General features: G+C 37.8%; 1 protein-coding gene across 1 annotated transcript; it reads right to left on the reverse strand.

The window, feature by feature from the left end:
- Nucleotides 1-23,708: 23,708 nt before the first annotated feature.
- On the reverse strand, nucleotides 23,709-24,392 carry Gm20844 (predicted gene, 20844). The gene has a single exon (XM_017318819.2). The coding sequence runs from the start codon at nucleotides 24,390-24,392 to the stop codon at nucleotides 23,709-23,711; it is 684 nt and encodes a 227-aa protein (XP_017174308.1).
- Nucleotides 24,393-25,351: the final 959 nt, after the last annotated feature.

The following is a 25,351-nucleotide window of genomic DNA, read 5'->3' on the forward strand; positions in this document are numbered from 1 at the left end:
AGGCAAAAGACACCTTCAATAAGACAAAAAGGTCACCAACAGATTGTGAAAGGATCTTTCACTATCCTAAATTAGATAGGGGAGTAATATCAAATATATATAAAGAACTCAGAAGGTGGACTCCAGAAAATCAAATAACTCCATTTAAAAATGGGGCTCAGAGCTAAAGAAAGAATTCTCACCTGAGGAATACCAAATGGCTAAGAAGCACCTGAAACAATGTTCACCATCCTTAATCAGCAGTGAAATGTAAATCAAAACAACCCTGAGATTCCATCTCACACCAGACAGAATGGCTAAGATCAAATATTCAGATGACAGCAGATGCTGGCAAGGATGTGGAGAAAGCAGAAAACTCCTCCATTGTTGTTGGAATTGCAAGTTTTAAATCAACTCTGGAAATCAGAAAATTGGAAATTGTACTACCATAGGCTCACACAATACCTGTCCTGGGCATATATCCAGAAGCTGTTCCAACTAGTAAGACACATGCTCCACTATGTTCAGAGCAGCCTTATTTATAGTAGCCAGAAGCTGGAAAGAATCCAGATGCCTGTCAACAGAAAATGTTTACAAAATTGTGGTACATTTACACAATGGAGTACTACTACTAATAGTACAGCTATTGAAAAGAATGAGTTTATGAAATTTATAGGCAAATGGTTGGACCTGGAGAGCATCATCCTGAGTGAGGTAACTCAATCACAAAAGAATGCTAATGATATGTACTCACTAATAAGTGGATATTAGCCCTGAAACCTAGAATAACCCCAAGGTATAAGACACAATTTGCCAAATACATGAAACTCAAGAAGAATGAAAACCAAAGTGTGGACACTTGCCCCTTCTTAGAATTGGAAACAAAACACCCATGGAAGTAGTTACAGAGACAAAGTTTGGAGCATAGACAAAAGGATGGACCTTCGAGAGATTGCCATATGCAGGGATCCATCCACTAATCAGTCTCCAAACACTGACACCACTCCATACACTTGCAAGGTTTTGCTGAGTGGACCCTGATATAGCTGTCTCTTGTGAGATTATACCGGGGCCTAGCAAAGAAGTGGATGCTCACAGTAATCTATTGGATGGATCACATGGCCCCAATGGAGGAGCTAGAGAAAATATCCAAGCAGCTAAAGGGATCTGCAATCCTCTAGGTAAAAAAACATTATGAACTAACCAGTACCCCAAAGCTCTTGACTGTAGCTGCATATGTATCAAAAGATTGCCTAGTAGGCCATCCCTGGAAAGAGAGCCCGATTGGGCATGCACACTAATTATGCCCCAGTACAGGGGAACGCCAGTGTCAAAAAGTGGTAGTGAGTGGGTAAGGGAGTGGGGGAGGGGGAGGGTATGCGAGACTTTTGGGATAGTGTTGGAAATTTAGATGAAAAAAATACATAATAAAATATATTAAAAAGAGATTGAGACTGAAAAAGAAAAAAGACAAATAAAAAAGAGAGAGGCTGAGGAAAGAGAAAATTGACGAGATAGAAGCCTTGAAAAAAATGTAACTAGGTTTGCGGCTGTATTCACAGGTGATAAAGAAGTTTATAGAAAAGGTAGATATCCTTGGTCTGTCTGATCTTCTGGGAGTCAAGTTGCCTTTTGGACCATGAAATCCTGGTGGGACCAAGATCCTGGGATCCTGAGATCCTCTGCACCTGGCCATGTTAGAACTCTGGGTGTTATGGGGCTGGCTGCTGAGTTTTCTTCCAAGGACTGTTCAGGGCCTTGGCCAAGACAGAATAGAAATAACCCATGCCACTTGTCCGGCACAGTTCCTGCATGTCTGGATCCTTCTGATTCCAGCTACTCCATGTGTTGATGACAGATGTTCTTCCTCCTGTCTGATTATCTGATCCTTAGAATGTTGGAGTACCTTGGATTGAAGCAGCCTCTCGGTGTTGTGGGGCTGCCTTCAGAGTTTGCATGCATGGCCTGATCAAGGCACTGGCTCCAGAAGTATTTTTAAATGATGCTTCTTGCAAACTTGCCTGTCTCCAAAAATATCTGACATATTTTTATAGGAATGGATTTAATCTTATAAATATATTAAGGAAAAATGACATCTTGATGATTTTAAAATATCCTAACAAGAAAAAATAATGGACCTTCTCCACTAAGTCTAAAATAATTTTGAAGCCACGTGGTGGGGGCACACACATATTTCGAAGTTTTTGGAGGGAGAAGTAGGCAGATCTCAAATTGAGACCAGTCTAGTTTACAAAGTAATTTCCAGGACTAATAGATATACAAAAAAAAAATACTTATAATAAAAAACAAACAATACAAAACAAACAAACAAAACAAAAAACAAACAATCAAACAAAAAAGACAGTCCTGGAAAGGAATGATAATTTTATATTATGTGGTTGTTAGCCACATATCCCTGTGCACATATGTAAATACACTTATGTTTTTTTAATTTTTTTTTTTAATTTTAGTAGTTATTTTCTCCATTTACATTTCAAATGCTATCATAACAGTCACCTTTAGCCTTTCCCCTCCCTTCCCCCTGCCCTGATCCCCTACCCACTCACTCCCATTTCTTTGTCCTGGAATTCCACTGTACTGGAGCATCAAGTACAATGGGAACAGAGAGTAGGGGCTGGTCCTGGGAAAGAGAAAGGGGCCAATCAGTCATTTTATCCTTCCTCTCAGGTAGCATTTTATTTTGGTTCAAGAAACAAATATACTTTCTTTCAATGAATTTTATAAGTGAACAGGAAATATTTCCATCTCTCAGAACTGCCTGTGGAAATTTTATTGTGGTTATAGGAGTTTTTTTGGGTCTATTTTCCGAAGAACAATTAAAGCCAGGTATGTTTAAACATACCTGTATTAGCACCAACACGGAATGCTGAACCGCAACACTCTATCACTTCCTAGAGAATACATAACATACTAAGTGCCTACCTCAACACTAAAATGAAGTGAAATAAAATCAAACAAATGTACCTTCGATAATTGTATCTAGTGCATTGGGAAGTTTATAAGATAATGAATCAAAAAATTCAATTATCTTTATGATAAAAATAATTAGAAATGTTAAGAAGGTTAAACAATTACTACAAGAAGGGGGAGGGAGAGACCTGGGTGAGAAACCACACACAGAGGGGAAGAGATGAACTTGATCAAGTACTGTGGGGGGTTGTGAAACAGGAGTGCATTGATGAAGATCAGCAAAAAGAATGGAAACAGGCAACTTTGTGAGGTAGGAGGTGAGAAAACCCTCTAGAATGTACCAGAGACCTGGGAGCTGAGAGACTCCCAGGACTCAAAGGGAGTGACCTTAGATGAAATGCCCTCCAGTTGGGAAAGGGGACTTGTAGAGTTCTCCCAGCAGTCCTCTTCTGTATGTGTATTGGAGGCCTCATATGAGCAGGTGAATTCTGTATCTTTGAAGGGTCAGAGTTTCAGACTTCATGGTTGAACAGTTTAAATGAGACTGTGGGTCTTCCTAGAGGGATACCCTTGTTTTTAACATTTTTTTAAACTTTGTTAATTCAACAACAAGCGTCAGATGCTCCAGTCCATTAGTTGGTTGCAAATATCTGCAGCTGAATCCTTCACCTGCTAGTTCCTAATGAGGTACATGTCTTAAACTTGTTGTAGTGTATGTACTAGATAATGAATCAAAATAATATCAAAAATATATTGCATATTGTAACTGAGAAATATAACGTTGGTTCTAAGGGACCTATTCACATTCAGTTCAAGATATAGGTAATAAACAGTGTTTCTCAATGTTTCTTAAAATGACTGTGGGTAACCTAAAGAAACAAAGCTAAACCAAACTAAACCAAAACAAACACCCTCTTCTATACATTGTCTCATCTTCTTCCAATTGACCAGTTCTTAAAAGCCATGCTCTTGAGTGAAACTACACATTGGAAGTGCCCTTCCCCTACTCTGATTCAGAATATCACTTTACATGAGCTCAGATATCTTATTTTGTAATCTGAGTGAATGTGTGACTTTGATATTAGTTGATTGTTAATAGAAAGCACAAATTGTGTAGGAATGTGAATGAATGTTAGAGATGCCATTCCAATATCATTCCCATTGGAGGGAATAAGATAAAAGAATCATAATTCATAATAAGTATTAGAGAAGTAGAAATTGAGAGAGAGAGAAAGAGAGACACAAACAGACAGACAGACATAGAGATAGAGACAGAGACACAGACACAGAGACAGAGAGAAAGAGAAATTTCATCACCTAGAATATAATATTGTAGAGCACTGATAGATATTTCAGTACTTTTATCATCTATTGCTTTTGCAGAATACCTTCTTGCAGTAAGCAACCTCTGCAGTTTTCTGAATTCACACATTTGTAATATTAATACTACCATGACTGTACTTCTTAAGAACTAACAAGTAGGTGAAACAATCAGATGAAGTTGTATGCAACCAACCAACGGACAGAATATGTTGAACCATTGGTTTAATTGGAGAAAAACTGAAGGAGACTGAGGAGGAGATCAACCCTGTAGGAGGACTAGATGTCTCCATTAATATGGACCCAGAATTCTCCCAAATGCTAGACAACCAAAATGGCAGCTTACACCAACTATAGTTAGAAGGTCCCCAAAACATACACAGAAAAAAAAAATTCTTGGTCTCTGTTCAATCAGAAATGATGCAATGATTCTCAAGAACCTAGAGACCCCAGGGTGTTTAGAAATCAGATGGAATGGGTACATGCTCTTGGAGACAGGGGATGGCCAGTCGATATGGCATGTGGAACAGTAGGAGGGTGGACAGGGTTCAATGAATGAATGAATTAATAAATAAAAAAGAATACTGCCAAGTAACCACGCCCCATATACTCTAATTCTTTAATCATAATCCAAGAAAACTCACATGTTCACATAACAGCACACTCAAAAATATAACTAAAAAATACACACACACATATAACTGAAATTCCATGATTTTGAAGTTCATTTTACAAAGAAATACAGTGGAACAGAGTTTTTCTTTTGTTCCATTAATTTACATACATTTGTTCTCCTAATCTACCCAAAATATGGATTGTTCTCCATATAAAAGGCCAAAATCTCCTAACATAGTTTTTATCTGGGAAAATCTCCCAACATAATTTTATCTAGATCCACACCAATTATACCTTTCATTAGAATATAATCTGGATTCAGTTAGATATACATTAAATTTATATTTAAATTTCAGTTATTTGTTGTAACATGGATGTAAAGTAGAATATCAGGGTAATGTCTTTTTCATTTCTCTACTGATATGGGCATTGGTTTAAAAGAACAATAACCTGCTGGGCACTGGAAAGAAGGCTCCATGGAGAGAATATATTCTTGGCACCTCTGTAAAATTCCAGGCATTTCTATTCATGTCTGCAACACTGTGGGTGGGAACAGGTAGATATCCCAATAGTGTACTGGCTATTCAAACTCGTCAAAATGGTGGGTGTAATACACTCTGAGAGACCAAACGGTGAGGACATTCTACTCATATCTGAACATATGTGTATGTTCATGGTGTGACCTCACAATTGGGAACAGACACTCCACTCATATGAAGCCAGGAAACCCTCTTGCATACCACACATGAAACCTTGAGTTCAGCAGTTCCATAACCTATGTGTCTCTAAGTATGAAATGGGAAGATTTATATTCTCATTGTCTTGTTAATCCTGTTTTCTCTTAAATTCCAGAAATTAAACCAATGTATTCTCAGATTCAGGATGGTAGAACACAACATTTTGTCTTTCTGGAATAGCATCCAACTATCATCAGAAAGACTTTTCAACTTACCCTCAGGACAACAAGTATCCATTTAGAGGGTTTTAACAGGATAACAAATGTATTTAGTTTTCTATTTGAGAAATAGACTGTCTAGAATGTACAACAATGTACAGGTAAAAAATGAACTTACCTTGGAGCCTGGCAACAGTGAACTGAAAATAATTGTCAGTGGTGTTCTCTGTATATGGAATATGTCAAGGGAATAGATCTTAGAGTGACAGAGACAGAGTGGATATGGACAGAGACAGAGACATAGAGAAATAGAATGGGGTGATGAGATGATGGATGGTCTTGATTTTAAAACGTAAATGAAGAAAATATCTAATGTAATATTGAAAGAAAGAAAAAAAGAATCATTTTTACAATATTTCTTTTCTTCAGAACCCCATGCCTCATACACCAAATTCATACAGTTTCCGTTTGTGAAGCACGCTTGATACATCTAAAAAGAAAATGTGACAAAGAGTTGCAACAGAGAGTTTTGGAAGGGGCTAGACTGAAAGCCTAGCAGTTAATCACTTGCTCCCTACAAAACTAACATAAATGCCCTGTGGATGTAGAAATCGTCTATTAGAGGATCACAGAATGCAGGGGAAGGATGCCCAGAGAAACCTGTCTAGAAAGATGACCCATACCAAGAAGCTTTTCCTCTAATTAAGAGACCTTGCCTCCGTGAAAAGATAGACAACACATTAGGGTCATTTCCTGAATCCACTTTGGGCTTCAACAAGTGTCTGCATGCACATGTAGAGGAAAAACCTTCATATATACTGTTCTTTCTCTTATAATTGCCAACACGCATGGTATCTCTTAAACACACACACACACACACACACACACACACACACACACACACACACACACACACACACATAAACACATGCAGAAAAGAAAAAAAGTTCTGGAATAGGGAAGACTAGACAGAATGGCTAAAATAAGAAATAACAAAAGCCAATGCCACTGTTGCAGATTCTTGAAGCCACAACCAAAGCTTAGGTACTGCTTTTAATGGATGGCCTGCTGCAGACTGGCCTCAATCAGCCCTCCTCAATCTCTGGGAGAAATCGTTGTCCTGGTATAGGTGGGCAGGAAGCTGACATTTAAGTGTCAATCAGATACAAACACAGAGGGGGTGCTGTATCTGAATGTAATTTCTCAAAGAAATCATCAGATTATTAATATAGAAACAAATAGGGAAGTTGGTTTTCAAATCAGCCAGGTAAATGAGGTTACTGAATTCTTAAAGACTCATGTCCAAAATAGAGCAATAAAAACATAATGACTGGCAGGGACTGAGCAATAAAATAACTGAAATGAATTCTTCTCTAAAGTCAGCTATATTCTTTGAAGCTAGGTTTGAACACTTTATGATCACACCATGCAAATGGATTTCACACTCAAGCCATGGTTCTAATTAGGGAGTTTCTTTCTAGCTAATCTTCTCATGAATAATTCAAAACTGTTGTTCCCCCTCAAACCACAGCACAAGTTATTTCCTAAACCATTGTAAATTCCTGTATATGAGAGGGATTGTATGGGGGAATCTTTCTACTAACAACTAATGTAGCCTGCCATGCATAAGTATAACAAATATTCTAAACATACTTTCCTAAAGTTGTCCTGAGATTTCTAACTCTATGTAGTATATAGCAATGGCTGTCACAATCTCTCTTATAATACTAGAGGTAACTCTGGTTGTTACAGCTAACATTCTTACTGAATTCCAAGCCCAGGATCTGCTCAAGGACTACCTAGAATATTGGTGAAGGACAGGGAACAAAGTTGGATATTGCTTAGATATTTGCCAAGTCATTACTTGGAGGCACTTATAATAAAACAACATTGAAAGAAGTCACAAAGATTCAATCACTTACTAATGTAAGGACAAGTTTGATGCATTTTTTCCAGGATGGTTCCTGAAGACTTAGTTTCCATGAACTTTTTGACTAGGGACTGTGTCTAAATATTTAGAACTGTCACGGGAGTCACTACTGGGGTTTGTGTTCCAATGGCTGGTGTGCGTTTGTGTGTGTGTGTGTGGGTGTGTGAGTGCGTGTGTGTTTGTGTGAGTGTTGTGTGTGTTTATGTGTGTGTGTATGTTTGTGTGTGTTTATGTATGTGTGAGTGTGGGTGAATATGACAACAAGCTAATGTTCATCTCTTAGTGATACTGTGAGCACTCTGCTGCCTATCTTAAATCATCACAGCTGTCAGTGTCTAAAGCTAACTGAATTCCAGAAAGCAATTTAGTAGATTTGATTAATGTCTCCTTACATCACATAGATATTTTCTACAGTGCATATAAGCACATATATTTTAGAATATACTGAAACTTAAAAATGTAAATTAAAAAAAAAACAAAAACCTCTACCAACTTCAAATTAAAAAAACACACTTATTTTAGAATTCTCTAGGATACTCGCAATTTCCTGTATTCCCTACTCATGATGTCCATATGTTAGCATCTTACAAATTTGTATGACAATAATGAGGAGAAAATAAAATTTGTAAGGAAAAAAAAAGACAGTTTTGTCTTAGACTACTTATTAACAAATGCCTGGGCCACAAACTGTGGCTTATTCCCAGAATAACGTATTTAACACATTCAAAATATTTTATGTTTTGTACATTTTTAGTTACCCCTTTATCTATTTACTTAGCATCTTCCTAAATATCTCCCTTAGCATATGTGCCAGCATCTGTCCCTGAATCTGTTTATTCTCCTAATATTTCATAGAATACTCTCTTTTTGAAAAGTCTCACCTCATATTTTCTTCCTCAGCTCATTTGTCATACACATTATTTAATTGACAGATGATGTTTATAAGAGAGTCTCAAAATGTGGGGCACTAATAACAACTAAATATCTCATTTAAAATATATAAAGTAGGTTTTGTGTATGCCACATGGCTGCAGTACCTGGAATGGCCAGAAGAAGAAGTCAGATCTCCCAGACTTAGAGACAGATGGGAGGATGCAAAGGGTTCTGAGCCATCTCTCCAGCCCCTCAATAACAAAGTTTTGTCACAGAAAAGATAAAAACGGACATTGCCATTTCTAAATTCTTTCACACTGTAGATTTCAGTCCACATTCCTTTTAGTAGTCAAGAGACCTGGAGTATATTAAAGTTTTCTTACTCCCACTTTTGAGGGTACTTACACCTGAATTTTCCCTAGTATAAGATTGTGAAGGAATGAATGGCAGATTTTCCAGGCTATTTGCTAACGGTATACCTGTTTTGGTCTACAGAGCTTCCATACACTATCCTGCATGCCCTTAATCTCTGACAACCCCCTTACCTTGTGGATTCTTACCTTTGGACACTGATTTACACTTTTTTTTTTTGTGCAGCCATCAGTGTTTTGGCACTAACGGATTTTGTTCAATAGGTGCTATTTAACACATAAAGATCCACTGAATTTTAAAATATTCATTGTTATAATCTAATTTTATACAGATAGTATTAAGATCTCGTATGGAATTCAAATGTTTCAACAAAAATGAATTGAATTTTGGACGTTGTGTAAACTTTTAAACAATCCTCTGGTTTTAAAATTTGGTGTGTATGTGTGTGTGTGTGTGTGTGTGTGTGTGTGTGTGTGTGTGTGTGTGTGTGTGTGTGTGTGTGTGTGTGTGTGTGTGTGTGTTTGTGTGTTACTCACCGTGGCTAAGTTTCCATCAACAAAATTTTCACAGACAAATCCAAGAATAGATTGGGGAGACTCAGAAACTTTCACCCCCAACAAAGGAGTTATTGGAAATTAATGGCTTCAGGTGAGAGGGCCAGTTTTCTTCATGGATTTGGCTAGTGAAAGGTTGCCCGTGTTCCAGTATATATTTGTCCCTACCCACACATATGTAGTCAGGACTAAATGGACTCAGCTATCTATATAAAAATGCATATGGACTTAAGGATAAGAGTGATACAGGAGAAGTGGGGAACATTTCAAGGAGGAGAAGATAGTGATGGATTTGCTCAAACTCATTTACATGTATGTAGAAAGTTCTTCACAAACAAATTTAAAACAAAGTAAGTAAGTAAGTAATTAAATAAATAGACAAATATATTTGGATGGACATACATATCAGATAGGATATGTGTGTGTGTGTGTGTGTGTGTGCACATGTGTGTGCATATAAGCATGTAGATATGTAGCACCTGTGACTAGAGGAATGCAATCATGCAGTATCTTTCTTTATGTCTCTCTGCCAATTTTCTATGATGAAGTGTGTTGATTAGAATATCTTTTGCCCATGGGATGTGGCACTATTACAAGGTGTTGGCTTGTTTTAGGAAGTGCATCATTGTGTAGGCTTGCTTTTATGTAGTGCACAATCTCTACCCAGTGACAAAAATCGATCCTCTTCTTTGCTACCTATGGCCACAAGATTCCACCTGGTTGCCTTCAGACTAAGATATAGACCAATCAGTTCCTTCCCCAGCACCTCCTCTACCTGGATGCTGCCATGCTTCCTACCAAGATCAAAATGTACTGACCCTCTGAAACTGTAAGACAACCTCAATTAAATTTTCCCTATAAGAGTTTCTTTCCTGAGTCATGATGTCTCTTCACATCAATGAAACCCTGTAGAACATACGCAGTATGTTAGCCTGATTTTAATGCTTACAAGATGATTGCAACCAGCATGCAAAGACAAAGTAAAGATGACAAATGAGTTTCTGTATTTTTTGAACTTCTGAATTTTTGAATGAATATGGGGATTGGGAAAATTAAAAAGTTATGGGAAGGAGAAAGAGAGGATGCAAAGACCTATTGGGCACCTGTCACTTGCTTTTGCAATCAATATTTTTATTTTAAAACAACACCAACAACTAAAACAACCAACAACAGGGCATCCATACAACAGATTCACAGAGAAGACACCAAAGGGCATTACATTCTTGTAAATCATTTTCCAGCTAATGTCTGGTGTATTGAGCCTAAGGATTTTACTGTCAAACCCTGATGATTAATCACTAGATTGTATCCCCTAACACAATGATGAATGACACTGTGGTCAACAGGACAGTTAAGTAAATAGATTGTTTTTCACACTGTCAGTTTGAATTGTTACTATATATCCCAGTTTTTTTTGCATTTTATCTCCATAAGTGTGTTCTTTTCAGCCCCATTTGCTACATAGAAAACGGAATCTTTTACATTGTATTTCATTTAGTGTGCACAATGGAACCTAAAGACTAATTTAGTCCATTTCAAAGTAGAGCTCTCTGTTCTCTTTTCAAAATTGAAATTAAACTGTTTTCAAAATGTTTTGCACTTGCCTGACTTAGTTTAATTAAGATTGTGGGGTGGGAGGGATTTCTCCCACATTCTCAGTTGTCTCAAACTGGAAAAACTCTCTAGAAAGGTTGTGGAACCTTTGTGACTGTGCCCTAGCAGAAGGAGGTCACTGGCGCAAGAAGGAGGGAACTGGCTAGTTCTGACCTAAATCTTGGCTTCTAAATCCAACCAAATGTGAGAAGGGCCCATTCAGGCTCTTAATGCCACAGATGAACTTGTTGTTTCCTACTATGCTGTCCTTATCATGCCAGTCTTTCCCTGGTGAGTTTTTGCCATATACATCTCTTCCTGTACATTCATTGTGTCAGGAGTTTTGACAAATTAACTTAAAAATAATTATTGTAAGTGTACATCTGTCTCTCCACCTCTTCCCCTACCCATACCCCTCTCCCCTCCTTCCTTCCTTCCTTCCTTCCCTCCTTCACTTCCTCTCTCTCTCTCTCTCTCTCTCTCTCTCTCTCTCTCTCTCTCTCTCTCTCTCTCTCTCTCTCTCTCTCTCTCTCTCTGTGTGTGTGTGTGTGGGTGTGTGGGTGGGTGTTGTGTCAAATAGATTGCTGTCAATTTTGCCTACATGTATTTTTTTAATGTGTGTGTGTGGAATGATTTTTCACGTTTAAAATTATTCTCACATTTCATAAATTTCAGTGCAATCTTTACTTTTATGGAGATAAGCTTCCAAATGGCTTTTTTTCTGGAACTCAAGAAATTGGAATGCTCCATAGTTTTATGACCTGAGTGAGAATTGTCAATAGATTCCCAGTGATGCTGTGGGGCCATACTTAAGATCTGTGTAGCAGCTAGAGGAGCCTCTGTGTTCTTTGAGCCCTGCATTTAGAGAATAACTACGAATTGTTTGTACAGTTGGCTCTAGCATAGAGACTCTTTTTTTAAATTGTTTTCTCTTTGTCACTAGATGACATGCTTTGGAAAGTCCTTCCACATGGAAACTACTGACCATATTGAATGGTGGAGAAAGGAGATTCACAGTAAATTATAAATGAAGAAAACAAAAGTCACAGCCCTATAACTGATACTCCCACAGCTTAAGCTGTGTGGAAGCATGGAGAATGTTGGAGGACTTGCAAAATTTATTTTGGATCTCATTCCTCCTCATTGCTCACATAATTTAGTACTTAATATCCTCGTGATTTCATAGATATATTTTTCTAAATACTTCTTAATTAAGTTGTGTGAATGTGTGTAACTCTGTGAATGTCTCTGTGCATGTCTCTCTTTCTATGTATATTTTTCTCTGTCTCTGTGCCTACTTGTGTTTCTCTGTGTGAATGTTTATGTGCATGTCTCACTCTGTATGTCTAAGTTTCTCTGTCTTTCTGTCTCTGTCTGTCTATCTATGCCTCTCATCTTTTCTCATTTCTTCTCCTTGTTTACCTTCTTCTTCTATTGTTTCTCCTTCTTTGCCTTATCCTTCTCCTCCTTATTCTTTTCTCCTTCTGCTTCTCCTTTTCCTTCGCCTTCTCCTCCTACTCCTGTTTCTTCTTCTTCTTCTTCTTCTTCTTCTTCTTCTTCTTCTTCTTCTTCTTCTTCTTCTTCTTCTTCTTCTTCTTCTTCTTCTTCTTCTTCTTCTTCTTCTTCTTCTTCTTCCTTATTCTTCTTCCTTATTCTTCTTCCTTATTCTTCTTCCTTCTTTGTTCTTGTTCTTGTTCTTCTTGTTCTTCTTGATATTGTCTTTGGTCTCCTTCTCCTCCTCATTCTTCTTCTTCTTCTTCTTCTTCTTCTTCTTCTTCTTCTTCTTCTTCTTCTTCTTCTTCTTCTTCTTCTTCTTCTTCTTCTATGCCTTTGACTTCTCCTTCTCTTCCTCCTTCTCTTATTCTCCTTCTCTCCTTCTCTCCTCCTTATTTAACCTTCTCCTTTTCTACTTCTCCAAGTCCTCCTCCTTCTTTTTGCTCTTCCTCTTCTTTTGTTCTTCTTCCTTCTCCTTCTCCTTGTCGTTCTGCTCCACCCATTCCTCTTCCTTTCCTTCTTCTCTCTTCCTCTCCATATTCTTCTCCTTCACTTTCTTTTTCTTCTTCTACATTTTTCTCTATCTCACCCTCCCTGACTCCCTCCTACCCTTACCCTACCCTCCCTGATGCATTCACAGACTCTCCTCCAGTACTAATGGTCATTTGAATTTTGTCTTGCCAAGCTATGAAAACAAGGATGGTCTCCTGAGGCATCCCCTGTTACTGGTCTTTTCCATATGTCTTTTCAATTGTCCTTTCACTGTTTTACAGATTTCTTCTAAGATCATTTTACCCCACCCCACCTCCATGCCTTGATTTCTTATGGTGGGAGTGTCCAGAGTTTCAAACTCACATCCTCTTTCCTGGTGTTCTGCCTGAGAAACCACAAAATCTAGGGGCTAGAGTTAAATTTGATCATTGAGCTTGGGGCATTGTGCTATGTACAAAATGCCTGGTCTCCAGTCATGCTGAAGTCCTTAAACCTGATGAAGCCTAATGGGTCGTAATTTTCACCTACATGGGAAGGAAGGCATTTACTCAGTGTTTCTGAAACCCTGGCTCCTGGTAAAGTTACCAAACCCACAAGCACTCCCGCCCAGCAGTGGCTAATGGCTAGCAGTCACATACAAAATGACCAAAGGTTCTGATCTTCGGGTTAGATAACTTCTAGTTACCTAGCAACAGCAAGATAACAAGCCCAATATATGAGAGGCTACTTAGCCCTACATCAGTCTCTCCCTCTCTCTCTCTCTCTCTCTCTCTCTCTCTCTCTCTAACTTTTACAATCCTTACTCTTTGTAAACTTTTACCTCTTTCTCTAAGTGTTCACCTTTCTTACTCTCTAACTTGCTTTCTGTCCTTCCTTCTATGTCTTTCCCCATCTCTCCTTTTGGCCATGGCATGTCTAACAATCTTTTTACCCTTTGTTTTTCTCACTGCTGTCTAAAATAAAGCTCTAAAACATTAGACTGTCTATGTTTTTTTAAGGCCCAATATGGGATGCCAGAGACTAAGAATCTGGTACCATTGCCTTCCCCTAGTTCACCCCCATTCGTGTAGTGTCAGTGGATTTACACAACCAGATGCACAACCAGGGATGCATGGTAATTATCCTTCACTCCTCCCATGTCAGCCTTCACAGAGCACAGAACCTTCTGCTGGCCATATTCTCTCTCACTTCATAAACTTCCCCTAAACCCACAGTTTCACACTGGACACTTAACATTACTACGAATTATTAAAATGTAACTGCATTTAAATTTAAAAATCATCTCCTCATTTGTTTTGGTAACAATCCAATGCTTAACAGATATTTGTTAGTAGTGCTTACCTGTTGACATTGATACCATGAACTTCTTATTACTTCTGGTGCTTGTGATTTTTTTTCCAAGCAAGATGAGGACTTGAACAATTTATGAAGTCATGTCTTTAGACTCACAGCACTTACATGATGTAGTTCTAGTTTCCCAGAGACTTCCAGTATCTGTGATGAGCCATAAACTTGGGACATCTGCAGCATGACCCAGAGTTTCATTGTGCTGAGCAGAGAGATCCCAAGATTTGATTGCTTTCTCTGTCCAAAGTATATATATGCGATTAAATTACAATTGCATAGTGGTTTTTATTACTCTGTGTTATTATCATTTCAAATCCTCTTATTTCTTGGCTGAGTTGCTAAATGATACCTTGTTCTGTGAACCAGCTGCCACTTTTGTTCTAAAGCGATTGGATGAATCTTTTCAGCTTTCCTAGTTCCATTTACTGAGAAAGGTAGCTTCCCTCTGAGGTTATGGTCTCAGAAGTTGTTGGATGTTTCAAACCCTTCCCTGGAATGTCTGGGACTCTGCAGAAAAGGAACGAAGACTTTTGAAACAAAAGCGAGAAACTACTTGGTGACTTCTTCTTGTCTTGTGAAAATTCTGAGATCCATTCTTGCAACTGGAAATTTTCAAACACATTAAAATTATTCTACAATGAGAAAATCAACTGCATTATAATTCTGATACTTACTGACACATGAGTTATAAGGATGTTCTTTATTAAAAAAATCAATTAGTTCTTACACTCTTTATTTCGTTCTAGAACACATTTTCCCCCTTTTAACAGCTAAAAAAATCTATTTTAATTCAATTTCATTTTTAAAAATCCATATTATTTTAAAAACTTTAGTGGTAATTGTAATAAGTATCTATAAAGTGTTGCAGATGGATCATGCCCCCTCTTTCTGAGGCTAATGGAAGGTTATTAAAAAAATTCTTTCTAATGAACATCTATTCTTGTTGTTGTTTTTGTTGTTGTTGTTATTGATGTTGTTAGAGGTTATTACTTGACTTCAGGAATGTTAAATGCTAATGAGGGTCTTATTGTTCTCCAGATGTCTTCTTTCACCCCCCCAATATATATATATATATATATATATGTATATATATATATATATTTGTAAAAATGTGGTGAGTCCCTGAATGCACAATATCAAATGTTTCTGATTCAACTTGTGCACAATGCAATCTAGATTCTGTCTTTTTACATTGGTTTTCCTTTGCAGGGAAATGAAATACCAAAGCCTATCTGAAATTAAGGATTTTTCAAAAGTCTCATTTCCTTGGGAATTCTAAATAAAAGTTTATATTCATTATGGAGAATGTATTATGAGCTTGTCAAGGGCATTTTAATATGAATTTCTTTCCTGTTATGTTTATTTTTCCTTGGTGATTTGAAGTCGAAGCTGCTCAAATGAAAAAAAAAAAAGAGGTATCTAAAACTACTTCTCATTATCTCACTTTCTTTAAATTGAGATTTCTGATGTTGAGGAGGAATGAAGTGAGTGTGCAGATTTTGTCCACATAATTCCTAAAAGAAAGAGCAATAGTCATGTTCCACAAACACCTGTATTCGACACCCCAATTAAATTGCATGGGTACTGGCTGAATCTAAAGTCCCTGTAAATGAATGTGTTTGTGTGTGTGTGTGTGTGTGTGTGTGTGTGTGTGTGTGTGTGTGTGTGTGTGTGTGTGTGTGAATATTTCCATGTGTGTGTGTCTGTGACTCAGTATATCTAGGTGAATATGTACATGTGTGTGTTAGGATTTTATTGCTGTAAACAGACACACTTATCAATGCATGTTTTATTTGAAAACCATTTAATTGGGGCTGGCTTACAGGTTCAGAAGTTCAGTCCATTATCATCAAGTTAAGAATATGTCAGGATCCAGGCAGTCATGGTTCATTTGGAGCTGAGAGTTCTACATCTTCATCTGATAGTTGCTTGGAAATGAATAGCTTCCTGGCAGTAGGCAGAGGGCATTAAAGTCTGTTCCCACTCAACATCAAATGTGTTTTTGAGTGTTTATGTGAGTATTAGTATGGGTTCTATTGACATGAAGTGTCACCAGGATCATAGTAAATTTTGAACACTTTGTAACTTCTTTTCAGATGTTTACTCCATTATTTTCATGGCTGGAAACATGGTTGCCTTCAGACAGACACAGTGTTGGAGAAGGAGATGAGTTTTAGGTCTTGATATACAGGAAGCAGATGGAGACTGTGTCAAACGGGAGATTGCTTAAGGACAGCAGACATCCAAGCCTACCACCAAATTGTTACATTTCTTCCAACAAGATCACACCAACTCAACAAAGACACATCTCCATCATTGTCCCAACTACTCCACCAATGTCACACCTCCTGAAACTATTCCACACCTCCTGAGAGTGCCACACCTATTGGCACTATTTATATGGGCCCATTAACATTATTCTTAAAACTGTTCAATGGACCTTTCATTAAAGGTAACTTTAATGAAAGAAATAAAGAATGTTTCAAAAAATAAACAGGAGTATGTATGTCTTGGTTACTGTTCTCTTGCTGTGAGAGACATCATGACCAAACCAACTTATAAGAGGAAACATTTAATTGTGGTCTTAGAGTTCCAGAGGGCAAGTCCAGGATATCATGGTAGACACCATGGCAACACAGAGGCAAAACATGTAGAGCAGTAGTTGAGAGCGAACAACTTATGATGGAGATGGCAGAGAGTAATGAAAGAGGGAGAGAGAGAGAGAGAGAGAGAGAGAGAGAGAGAGAGAGAGAGAGAGAGAGTTAGAGAGAGAGAGAGGAGAGAGAGAGAGAGAGAGAGAGAGAGAGAGAGAGAGAGAGAGAGAGAGAGTTAGAGAGAGAGAGAGAGCCTGATGGGTTTTGATATTTCAAGGCTCTGTGACAAGTCTCCTTTAATAATAAAACAAATTCTAATTCATTCTAAACAGCCCATCACCTGGAAAACTAACACATTTGAACGTGTGATCATCTTTGGCACACATTTATTCAAAAGAATAAAGGAATGAAAAAGAAAATGAAATCAACTAATAAGTGGCCATGACACTTGGTAGTATAGTTTATATCATTACTTTTCATTTCTCACAGTTTAGGGTTATTTGCATAACATATTTCTGATCAGCCATCATTCTCAAACAATCCAAAGGCATCCTAACCCCACCCCACACCCACACACACATTTCTACTTGATTAACCATATTAGCATTACTTATTTTCATGGAAACATATCCCTTATTCCTGATTTAGTTCAAATCGTGAGAAATGTTGATGTATAATTAATTCCTATTCATAATGGGATAAAACAGAAGTCAACAGGATTGAATCCATTGTTCCTTGGAGCAGAAGATTTCCCATCGATTTAGTAAAATATTATAAATATGATTTTAAAAGAAGGCAACACCCTGAAAAAGTCTTATTTTCATATTTTCATTATTTACAGACCATTCTGTGGTATAAATAGGAATCTAGAGGAAGAAAGGTGTTTAAAGTCACTGACACACACACTTAACTGAGGTTTCCTTAGCACAGGAAGAAGATATATCAATCCTCTATATCTGGAGAGTTTCTCCAGGACCCTAATGATATAAAAGTCTTCAGGTCTCTAGGTTAAAACAACATTGCTTTTGCCTATAATTTATGGAAAGTAACCTCTTTTATACAGTAATCATATTGATGTGTGTATGCATACAGAAATATACAGGTAAGTCCAGAGGATAGGGAAGGGTATACTGTTTTCTGCTACTTCACTCCCTAATTTTCCCCTTGTGACAGGGTTTCTTGCTGAGCTAGGAGTGAGGCTGACATTCAGGAAGCCACAGTCATCCTTCTGTCTCTGCCACTCCAATTCCTAAGCACTGGTGTTGTAGGTGAATGTTTGACCAAACACTTGGCTTTACCCCTGGGACATCTCCCCAGATTCTTCTTTATTTTAAATAACCTCTGGATTACTTTTGCCCTCAATGTAATGAAACTGCTGTATAAGAATTTGTTATTTAGAAGATGGACATATAAGTGGTCTGTGTGTGTTCAGTACAGACATGGTATATTAAGAACTACTTTCCTTAATTCCTTGAGAATTTCATACACTATATTTTGATGGAATTTACATTCCAATTCTTTTAGTAACTCCTCCCAGAACAAAACCTGGCCCACTCCCACCTAACTCCTCCTGCCAACTTCATATCTCGTCTTCTCCCCTTTGTTACAACCCATTCAAATCATTTGTGTTTCCCATAAACTCTTGGACATCTGGCTTCCAGTAGAGAATGAACAATCTATCACCTTCAAAGTCAATACCTTTGATGAAAACTGACTATTCATCCTTCATCAACTGTCTATACCTTATCAGATAGCGATAAGTGATAGTGAGCCTTCCCGTTCAGTGATGGAAGACAGAATGGCCTGATTTTGTGCAGAAAGACACAGTTTTTCTCTTACCTCTGTGCCTTACAAGATTTTCATTCTCTTCCTTGAGGATTTCTAAGATTCAGCTCCTCTACTTCTTGCCTCTTTCTGTGAGTATTTGTGAATATGCATGTGTGTCTATATTACAGATGTCTGAGTTTACATACAACTCAACTCAGAGTGGGATTTTGCAATTAACTGCTGGCACTATCTCACACTAGACTATATTCCTTAATGCAGACTTGGTGTGGGTAAGTATCAGAAAGGAACTGGAAATTGCTAGATATCTTCAGAGTTAGTTGTAGTATAGGTGAAGTTTAGACTTCTGACCTTACATTCTGGCTAGAACCTATGGGTTTAAGATGCATAGGTAGGTGATCAATATCCTGAACTTGCATTGCATTTTTGTTCTTTTTGAACAAAACGGAGATATCCTTGAAGAGATAGATGGATCCTATCACTTTGTTTCAAATAAAGATTTCTGTGGTTAAATTGTTTTGAAATGTCAGTCATGGGTCTTTGATGAAGGCTTTGTTCCACAGTACAATGTTCATAGGTAGTACAATATGCTCTCTGAAAAGTGATTGGAACCTGAGGGCTTTAATCAATGAGTTAATCAATCAATAAATGTGCATGGAATGGGTAAAAAACTTGTAAATGAACGTGGTCATTTGGACATGTCTTCAAAGCTGTTTATTGTCTTTGTCCCTTCTTGTGTTAATGCTGACTAGCTGCCAATAAGTTGAACAATTTTGCTGCTTCATGCCCCTTTCATATTCATGTGATCATGGATCCTTCTTTCATTTGTGATAGTAACATGTCAGGTTCAGAGGAAACATGGCTTAATTCTTTAATTTTTTTTTCTAGAAACGGCATGCTAAGTGTAGAACCAATGTTACCTAGTTGTTGTAGTTGGAATATTCAGCCACGGTATCTGTTGTCTTTGAGACTCAAGAACTTTGCTGCTACCCACACCACTGGTCTTTTTTCTGAATTCACTATTGTATTTTAGTAGATTTCAATATCATATGAAGTACCAGAAAAATGAGTGAAAAATGACAGTGGTGAGATGTGTTTAGAATTATTAAATTACACACTTAAAAATAAATAAATCAAAGGATTTATATAGTACATAAATAAAACTCCAATAAAACTTCTGAAAAGGCTTAACTAAATGTGATGCTTCTCATGTGAGTTGTTATTTGTCATAGCACCTGTGATTTAGCTGTTAATAGTAGTGGGTTTTATTACTTATGAATCAGACACCAATACATCCATGAAGGGGTAACACTCCATTCCCTCAGGAGAAATAAATCAATTAAAAGTCATTGGATTAATTGATGAGAATTTTTTCTGGTTAAAGCTGACTTGGCAGGAAGTTTGACAGATTGGAGTGTCTCCCAGAAAGTGTAACACACATTAGAATGTAGGTGTTGTGAGGCTATAAGACATATTCACTACTTGTCACCTATCATTGAGTATTCTTGCTGTTGGAGGTACTTACCCTTCACTTCTGCCATGGAGGGAAGTGGGTCTATACCTAGTCAGAAGGAGGAGATTGGGATGAATAATGTTTGTGTGGGTTATGGAGCAGGATAAACCTTAATGTGCTGGGATTTTTTTTATCTCCAACTTGACAATCTAGCATCACCTTAGGAGAGAGAACAATTGAAGAATTGTCTCTATTCACTTGGTTTTTGGGTAAGTCTATGGGACATTTTCTTCCTTGATGGTCGATGTGTGAGGGTAGGCAACTGTGGGTAAGCTCATCAGTAGTCATTTATAAAAGGGAGGCTTTTACTCTGTATTTAAAATAAAATATTTGATCAAGCCACATGATTTTTGGTGGTTTGAATAAGAATATCCCCTATAGATTCATATATATGGATATTTAGTCACCAGGGATTGGCAGTGTGTTTAAGGATTAGAAGGAATGAGAGAAGATGTGGCTTCATTGGAGGAAGTGGTAGTGTCAATAAGGGTGGTCTTTGAGTTTTCAAGAAACCAATGTAATGGCAGAATATCTGTCTCTGTCTAAGGATCAATAGTTCTATTGCTCCAGTGCTGCGGTCACTAACTTGATGTTGGACTAAACTTCTGTAAGTGTATTCAAGCCCCCAGTTAATGCTTTGTTTCATAATAGTTGTTTTATCCATGATGTCTCTTCACAGCAATAGAACAATCACTAAGATAGGGTCAAGCAATAAGCACTCTTTCCTGGTAATGCTTCAAGTTCCTGTTTTGCCTTCCTTGGTAATAGTCTGTAACATGTAAGCTAATAACCCTTATATTCCCAAGTTATGTTTGATGTTAGTATTCATCAGTGTGAGAAAGATGCAAACTAGAACAATTGCATGTCATTATATACATGAGAATATCTTACCTTTAAATTAAAATAAAACACCTACACATTATTTGTCCTTATAGGATAAGTGACAGTGGTACTATTAGATATTTTGTTTCTCTAAGAAATTGTCTTACTTAAAATTTCTATTGTTGTAAGGACATACCATGTCCAAAGAGCTATTTCCATAGCAAAAGTTTTATTCAGCTTATATTCCACATTGCTGTTCATCATCAAAGTAGTTGGGAAAGAAACTGAAACAACACAGGTTCTTGGATCCAGAAGCTCATGCATAGGCCATGGAGTGGTGATGCTTATTGACATGCTCCTTAAGTCTTGCTTCCATAAGGAGCACAAGACTACCACCACAAGGATGTCACCACCCACAATGAACTGGGTCCTCTCCCACCAATTAAGAAAATTCCTTACAGCTTGATCTTAAAGAGGCATTTTCTCAACTGAGGCTCCTCCTCTTTCAAGACTCTAGATCTTGTCAAGTTTCTATGAAACCAGTATGGCACTCTGAATGTAGTTGGACTACGAGGAGGTGTGGCCTTATAGGTGTAGGTGTAGCCTCTTTGGAGGAAGCATATCACTGTGAGGCTTTAAAGCTCTGCTCAGTGTGGAAGACACCATCCCTGCATGCAGAAGACTCTAAGCTTCCTCTCCACCACCACATATTCCCAGCCACTTGCATGTTTACTTCCTTGATGATAGTGGACTGAACCTTTGAAACTGCAATGAAATGTTGAAAAGCCCTAATGAAATGTTTCTAATGAGTTGCCTTAGTCATAGTGATTTTTCACAGCATTGGAACCCTAATTAAGACATCCAGCTAGCACAAAAACTCTCTTAAATACCAAAATTAATCAACAATAGAGAGTATTTTCAAGTCATTTGGCATTTAAACTTATTCTAGAGAAAAAACACAAATGATTGAGTCCATGACAAGCCTGACTAAAAACAAAAAAAAAAAAAACAAAAAAAAAACAATACAAAAACAAAAACAAACAAAAAAAACCAAAGAAAACAAAAACAAAAACAAAACTACAACAACAATAAAAACAAACAAACAAAAGAAACACTCAGAGTGCATATGGGACCCAGTAAGACCCCCATGAAGCACAGGGGCTACTCAGGAGTAGTGACCAACTTATTGGGCAACCTCATAGAGTTTGAAACCCATGAGAACTGGCATAGAAAAGAGGTCAGCACATATGCATTGAGTACACCTTCACTGTTTTATGAGAATGAGGTCACACATAAATTTAAGACTGGAATTTCCAGGGAATAGACAGGCTGAAATGGTACATAGGTATGTTGGGAGTCAGATGTTTGGAGGAGAGCCAGGGGAACAGGCCATGGGGAACATTTTGATGGTCATCTGGGGCACTCCACAGAGACATCCAAAAGATCACAGGATTCATCCCAGGCAAAGAGTGCTCAGGGAAAGCACTCAGGATCCATGCCCCACCATATATTATCTCACCGTATACTCATTTTCTCTTTTAAATTACTATTTGACCTGATCGGCTGGCTATTTGTTAAGAAACCAAAGAACCTAATGTGGATATGTCCAATTTTAACTACTTGCAGAAAATTGCTATTCTTCCTGGGTCTCCTGCTTCACATTTTGAGAACTTCATCTTAGAATATTTTTGTTCCTCAGTGTCCTCTACTCCTTTGTGTGTCCTTTATTGTTTTTAAAGGTCACCATCAATTTAATCTTTCTTAACTTCTTCCTGGTCTCTTTTCTGCATGTTAATATTGGATTTCTTAAAAAGATATCTTAATGGGAATTGAGAGATGACCATGTTGTCAAGAGCACTTTTGTACCGCAAAAAAACTGGATTTGTTTTCTTGAATTCATATCCAATGGTTAACAATCAGCTTTAATGCCAGCTCCATGGGATCTGACAACTCATGTCTCTGTGGTCACCTATACTCTCAAGCTACTACCCACCCATATAAATAAAGATAATAAATCTTAAAATGAGAGACAAGTTTCATTTGGTTTCATTATTCAAATGAACCTGATTTTGTCTGATTTCTGAGTCTCTTTGGATCAGTTTTCTGGGTTGCACTTTGTGTAACAAGGTCACATTCCTTTTATCTATCACTCTTTCCCCCAACTTGTTGTTTCTCCCTCAGACTTCATTCCAGAGATTCTATCTATGTCCTGTCTTTCTCCCCTTCTTCCTAAAAATCCATCTATTGCTGCCATCCCTGCTCCTCTAAGTCATATCTCCAATTCCTTGCTCACTATGCAGACCTCAGAATCTAAGTCCTGTCCATTTTAGCCTGTGTAATATTAGATGTATGCACTGTTCACAGCCTGAGTTGCAACTTTCATCTTGCTTTGATGTTCTTTCCACCATAGTCCATCTCTTCCAACAATGTGTTCACTAAAAGCATGCCATGTCACACGTATTAATTTTTAGAACAAAACAAATTTTATTGACAAAGATACTGAGGTTGTCAAAGACCCATAGGTACCCAACACAGGAAAATAAACATTTTTTTCAATCCTATAAGTTTACATTTCTGTACTTTGTGATTTTTTTTTAATTTAAGTGATATTTGACACCAGAATATAGACATAGATATGTAGGTCACCAAGAAATTTGATAAAGTACACAGTAGAATTGGCTAGAACTTTGTAAACAACCTTTCCGAACTTTTTGGATCCATCATCTCTGGTGTACTGCACCCAGGAACCTATTAAGAAGTCATTGTCATCACCTGATCTCGCCTCAGCCAGAGGGGTCTCTGGAATGATGTGGAGGTTACCTTCCTTGTAGTCATCCAGGAGCTGATAGACGTAGAGGACCGGATCCTTCTTGTAGGAAATGTAAAAATAGTCCTGTAAGAATGGCACCTGGGCTAGCACCATCCCACTCCAGTTGTCCTCAGAGCCATCTTTCCCCTCAAATTTGTGTTGTACCTCTCTGCAAACCAGGGCGCTGGCGAGGTGGACATCCCTCACCTGAAGAAAAACTACTTTGGGAGGCAAGACCTTAAGATTTAAAATCCTCTCATCGCTGTGGAGCTCCTGTCCGTAGACACTGTCAATTCCGTCATACTTCACCAAATAAAGAGAAGGGTTTGTTGGCAGTTGACCTAGAATGATGGCCTTCCAATGGGTGACAGGCTCATTACCTTCCTTCCACCCGTGAGAAATTCTGCAGCCAACAATATTCCCCAGGGCCTGGGAAGAAGGCTTCCTCCTACTCTTCTTCTTGAGTGATGTCATGCTCAGACTCTTCAGAGGTATTGTCTTCTACCTGGCTGTAGACCTGTTGTGCTAGATCACACTGTCTAAGTGGCTTCCATTCTCTTCAAATATCATACTTGCCCATTGCCTGGGACTGAAGATCTTGCCCGTTTACGCCAGACACAATGCTGTTGCCTCTGTCATATATATGAATTCCTGATGGGCAATGGTTATGGGTTGGGAGTGAATGCTGGACCAAGACTCTTCTCTACGAGAACTTCTGAGCATGTGAAGAAGACTATGCTAAACAGATTTGAGCTCCTAAAATTAATTTTATAAAAATAAGAAGTTAATAAGTCAGCCATGGTGGTACACGCATTTAATCCCAGAACTCAGAAGGCAAGGACAGGCAGATTTCTAAATTAGAGACCAGCCTGGTCTACAAAGTGAGTTCCACGGAAGCCAGTGCTATAGAGAGGAACCCTGTCTCAACAACAACAACAACAACAACAAGTAAAAGAAAACAGAAGAAAATCAAACGAAAAACAAACAAAAGAGAAATTCAAACAAAAAATAACAAAACAAACAATCAAATGGAGAAGTTAATAGGAAGTGGTGGTGACCCATAACTTTAATCATAGTACTCAAGAGGCAGAGTGAGGCAGACCTTAGTGAGATAAAGGCTAGTCTGGTCTACACAGTGAGTTTCCTGACAGCCAAATCTAAACATACAGAAACTCAAATAAAATTAACCAAGCAGGCAAACAAACAAACAAAGAAACAAAGAAACAAAAAAACAAGGAAATAAAAATAGTGTAATTAACAAGTAATTCTCTAGAGCTCAGAAGAATATACTCAGATCAACATTTATTTCTTCAGCCCTGAGTTAATTTGTCTCTGATGAGGATCATCTCCTTGAAATTCTATGTCAATTTAGGTTGTGCTATGACTATTACACCCAATGATCAAGAAGAAGAGAAAAAAAAAAATAAAAGGGC

This window comes from Mus musculus, chromosome Y, assembly GCF_000001635.26.
Source record: "Mus musculus strain C57BL/6J chromosome Y, GRCm38.p6 C57BL/6J".
NCBI lineage: Eukaryota > Metazoa > Chordata > Mammalia > Rodentia > Muridae > Mus > Mus musculus.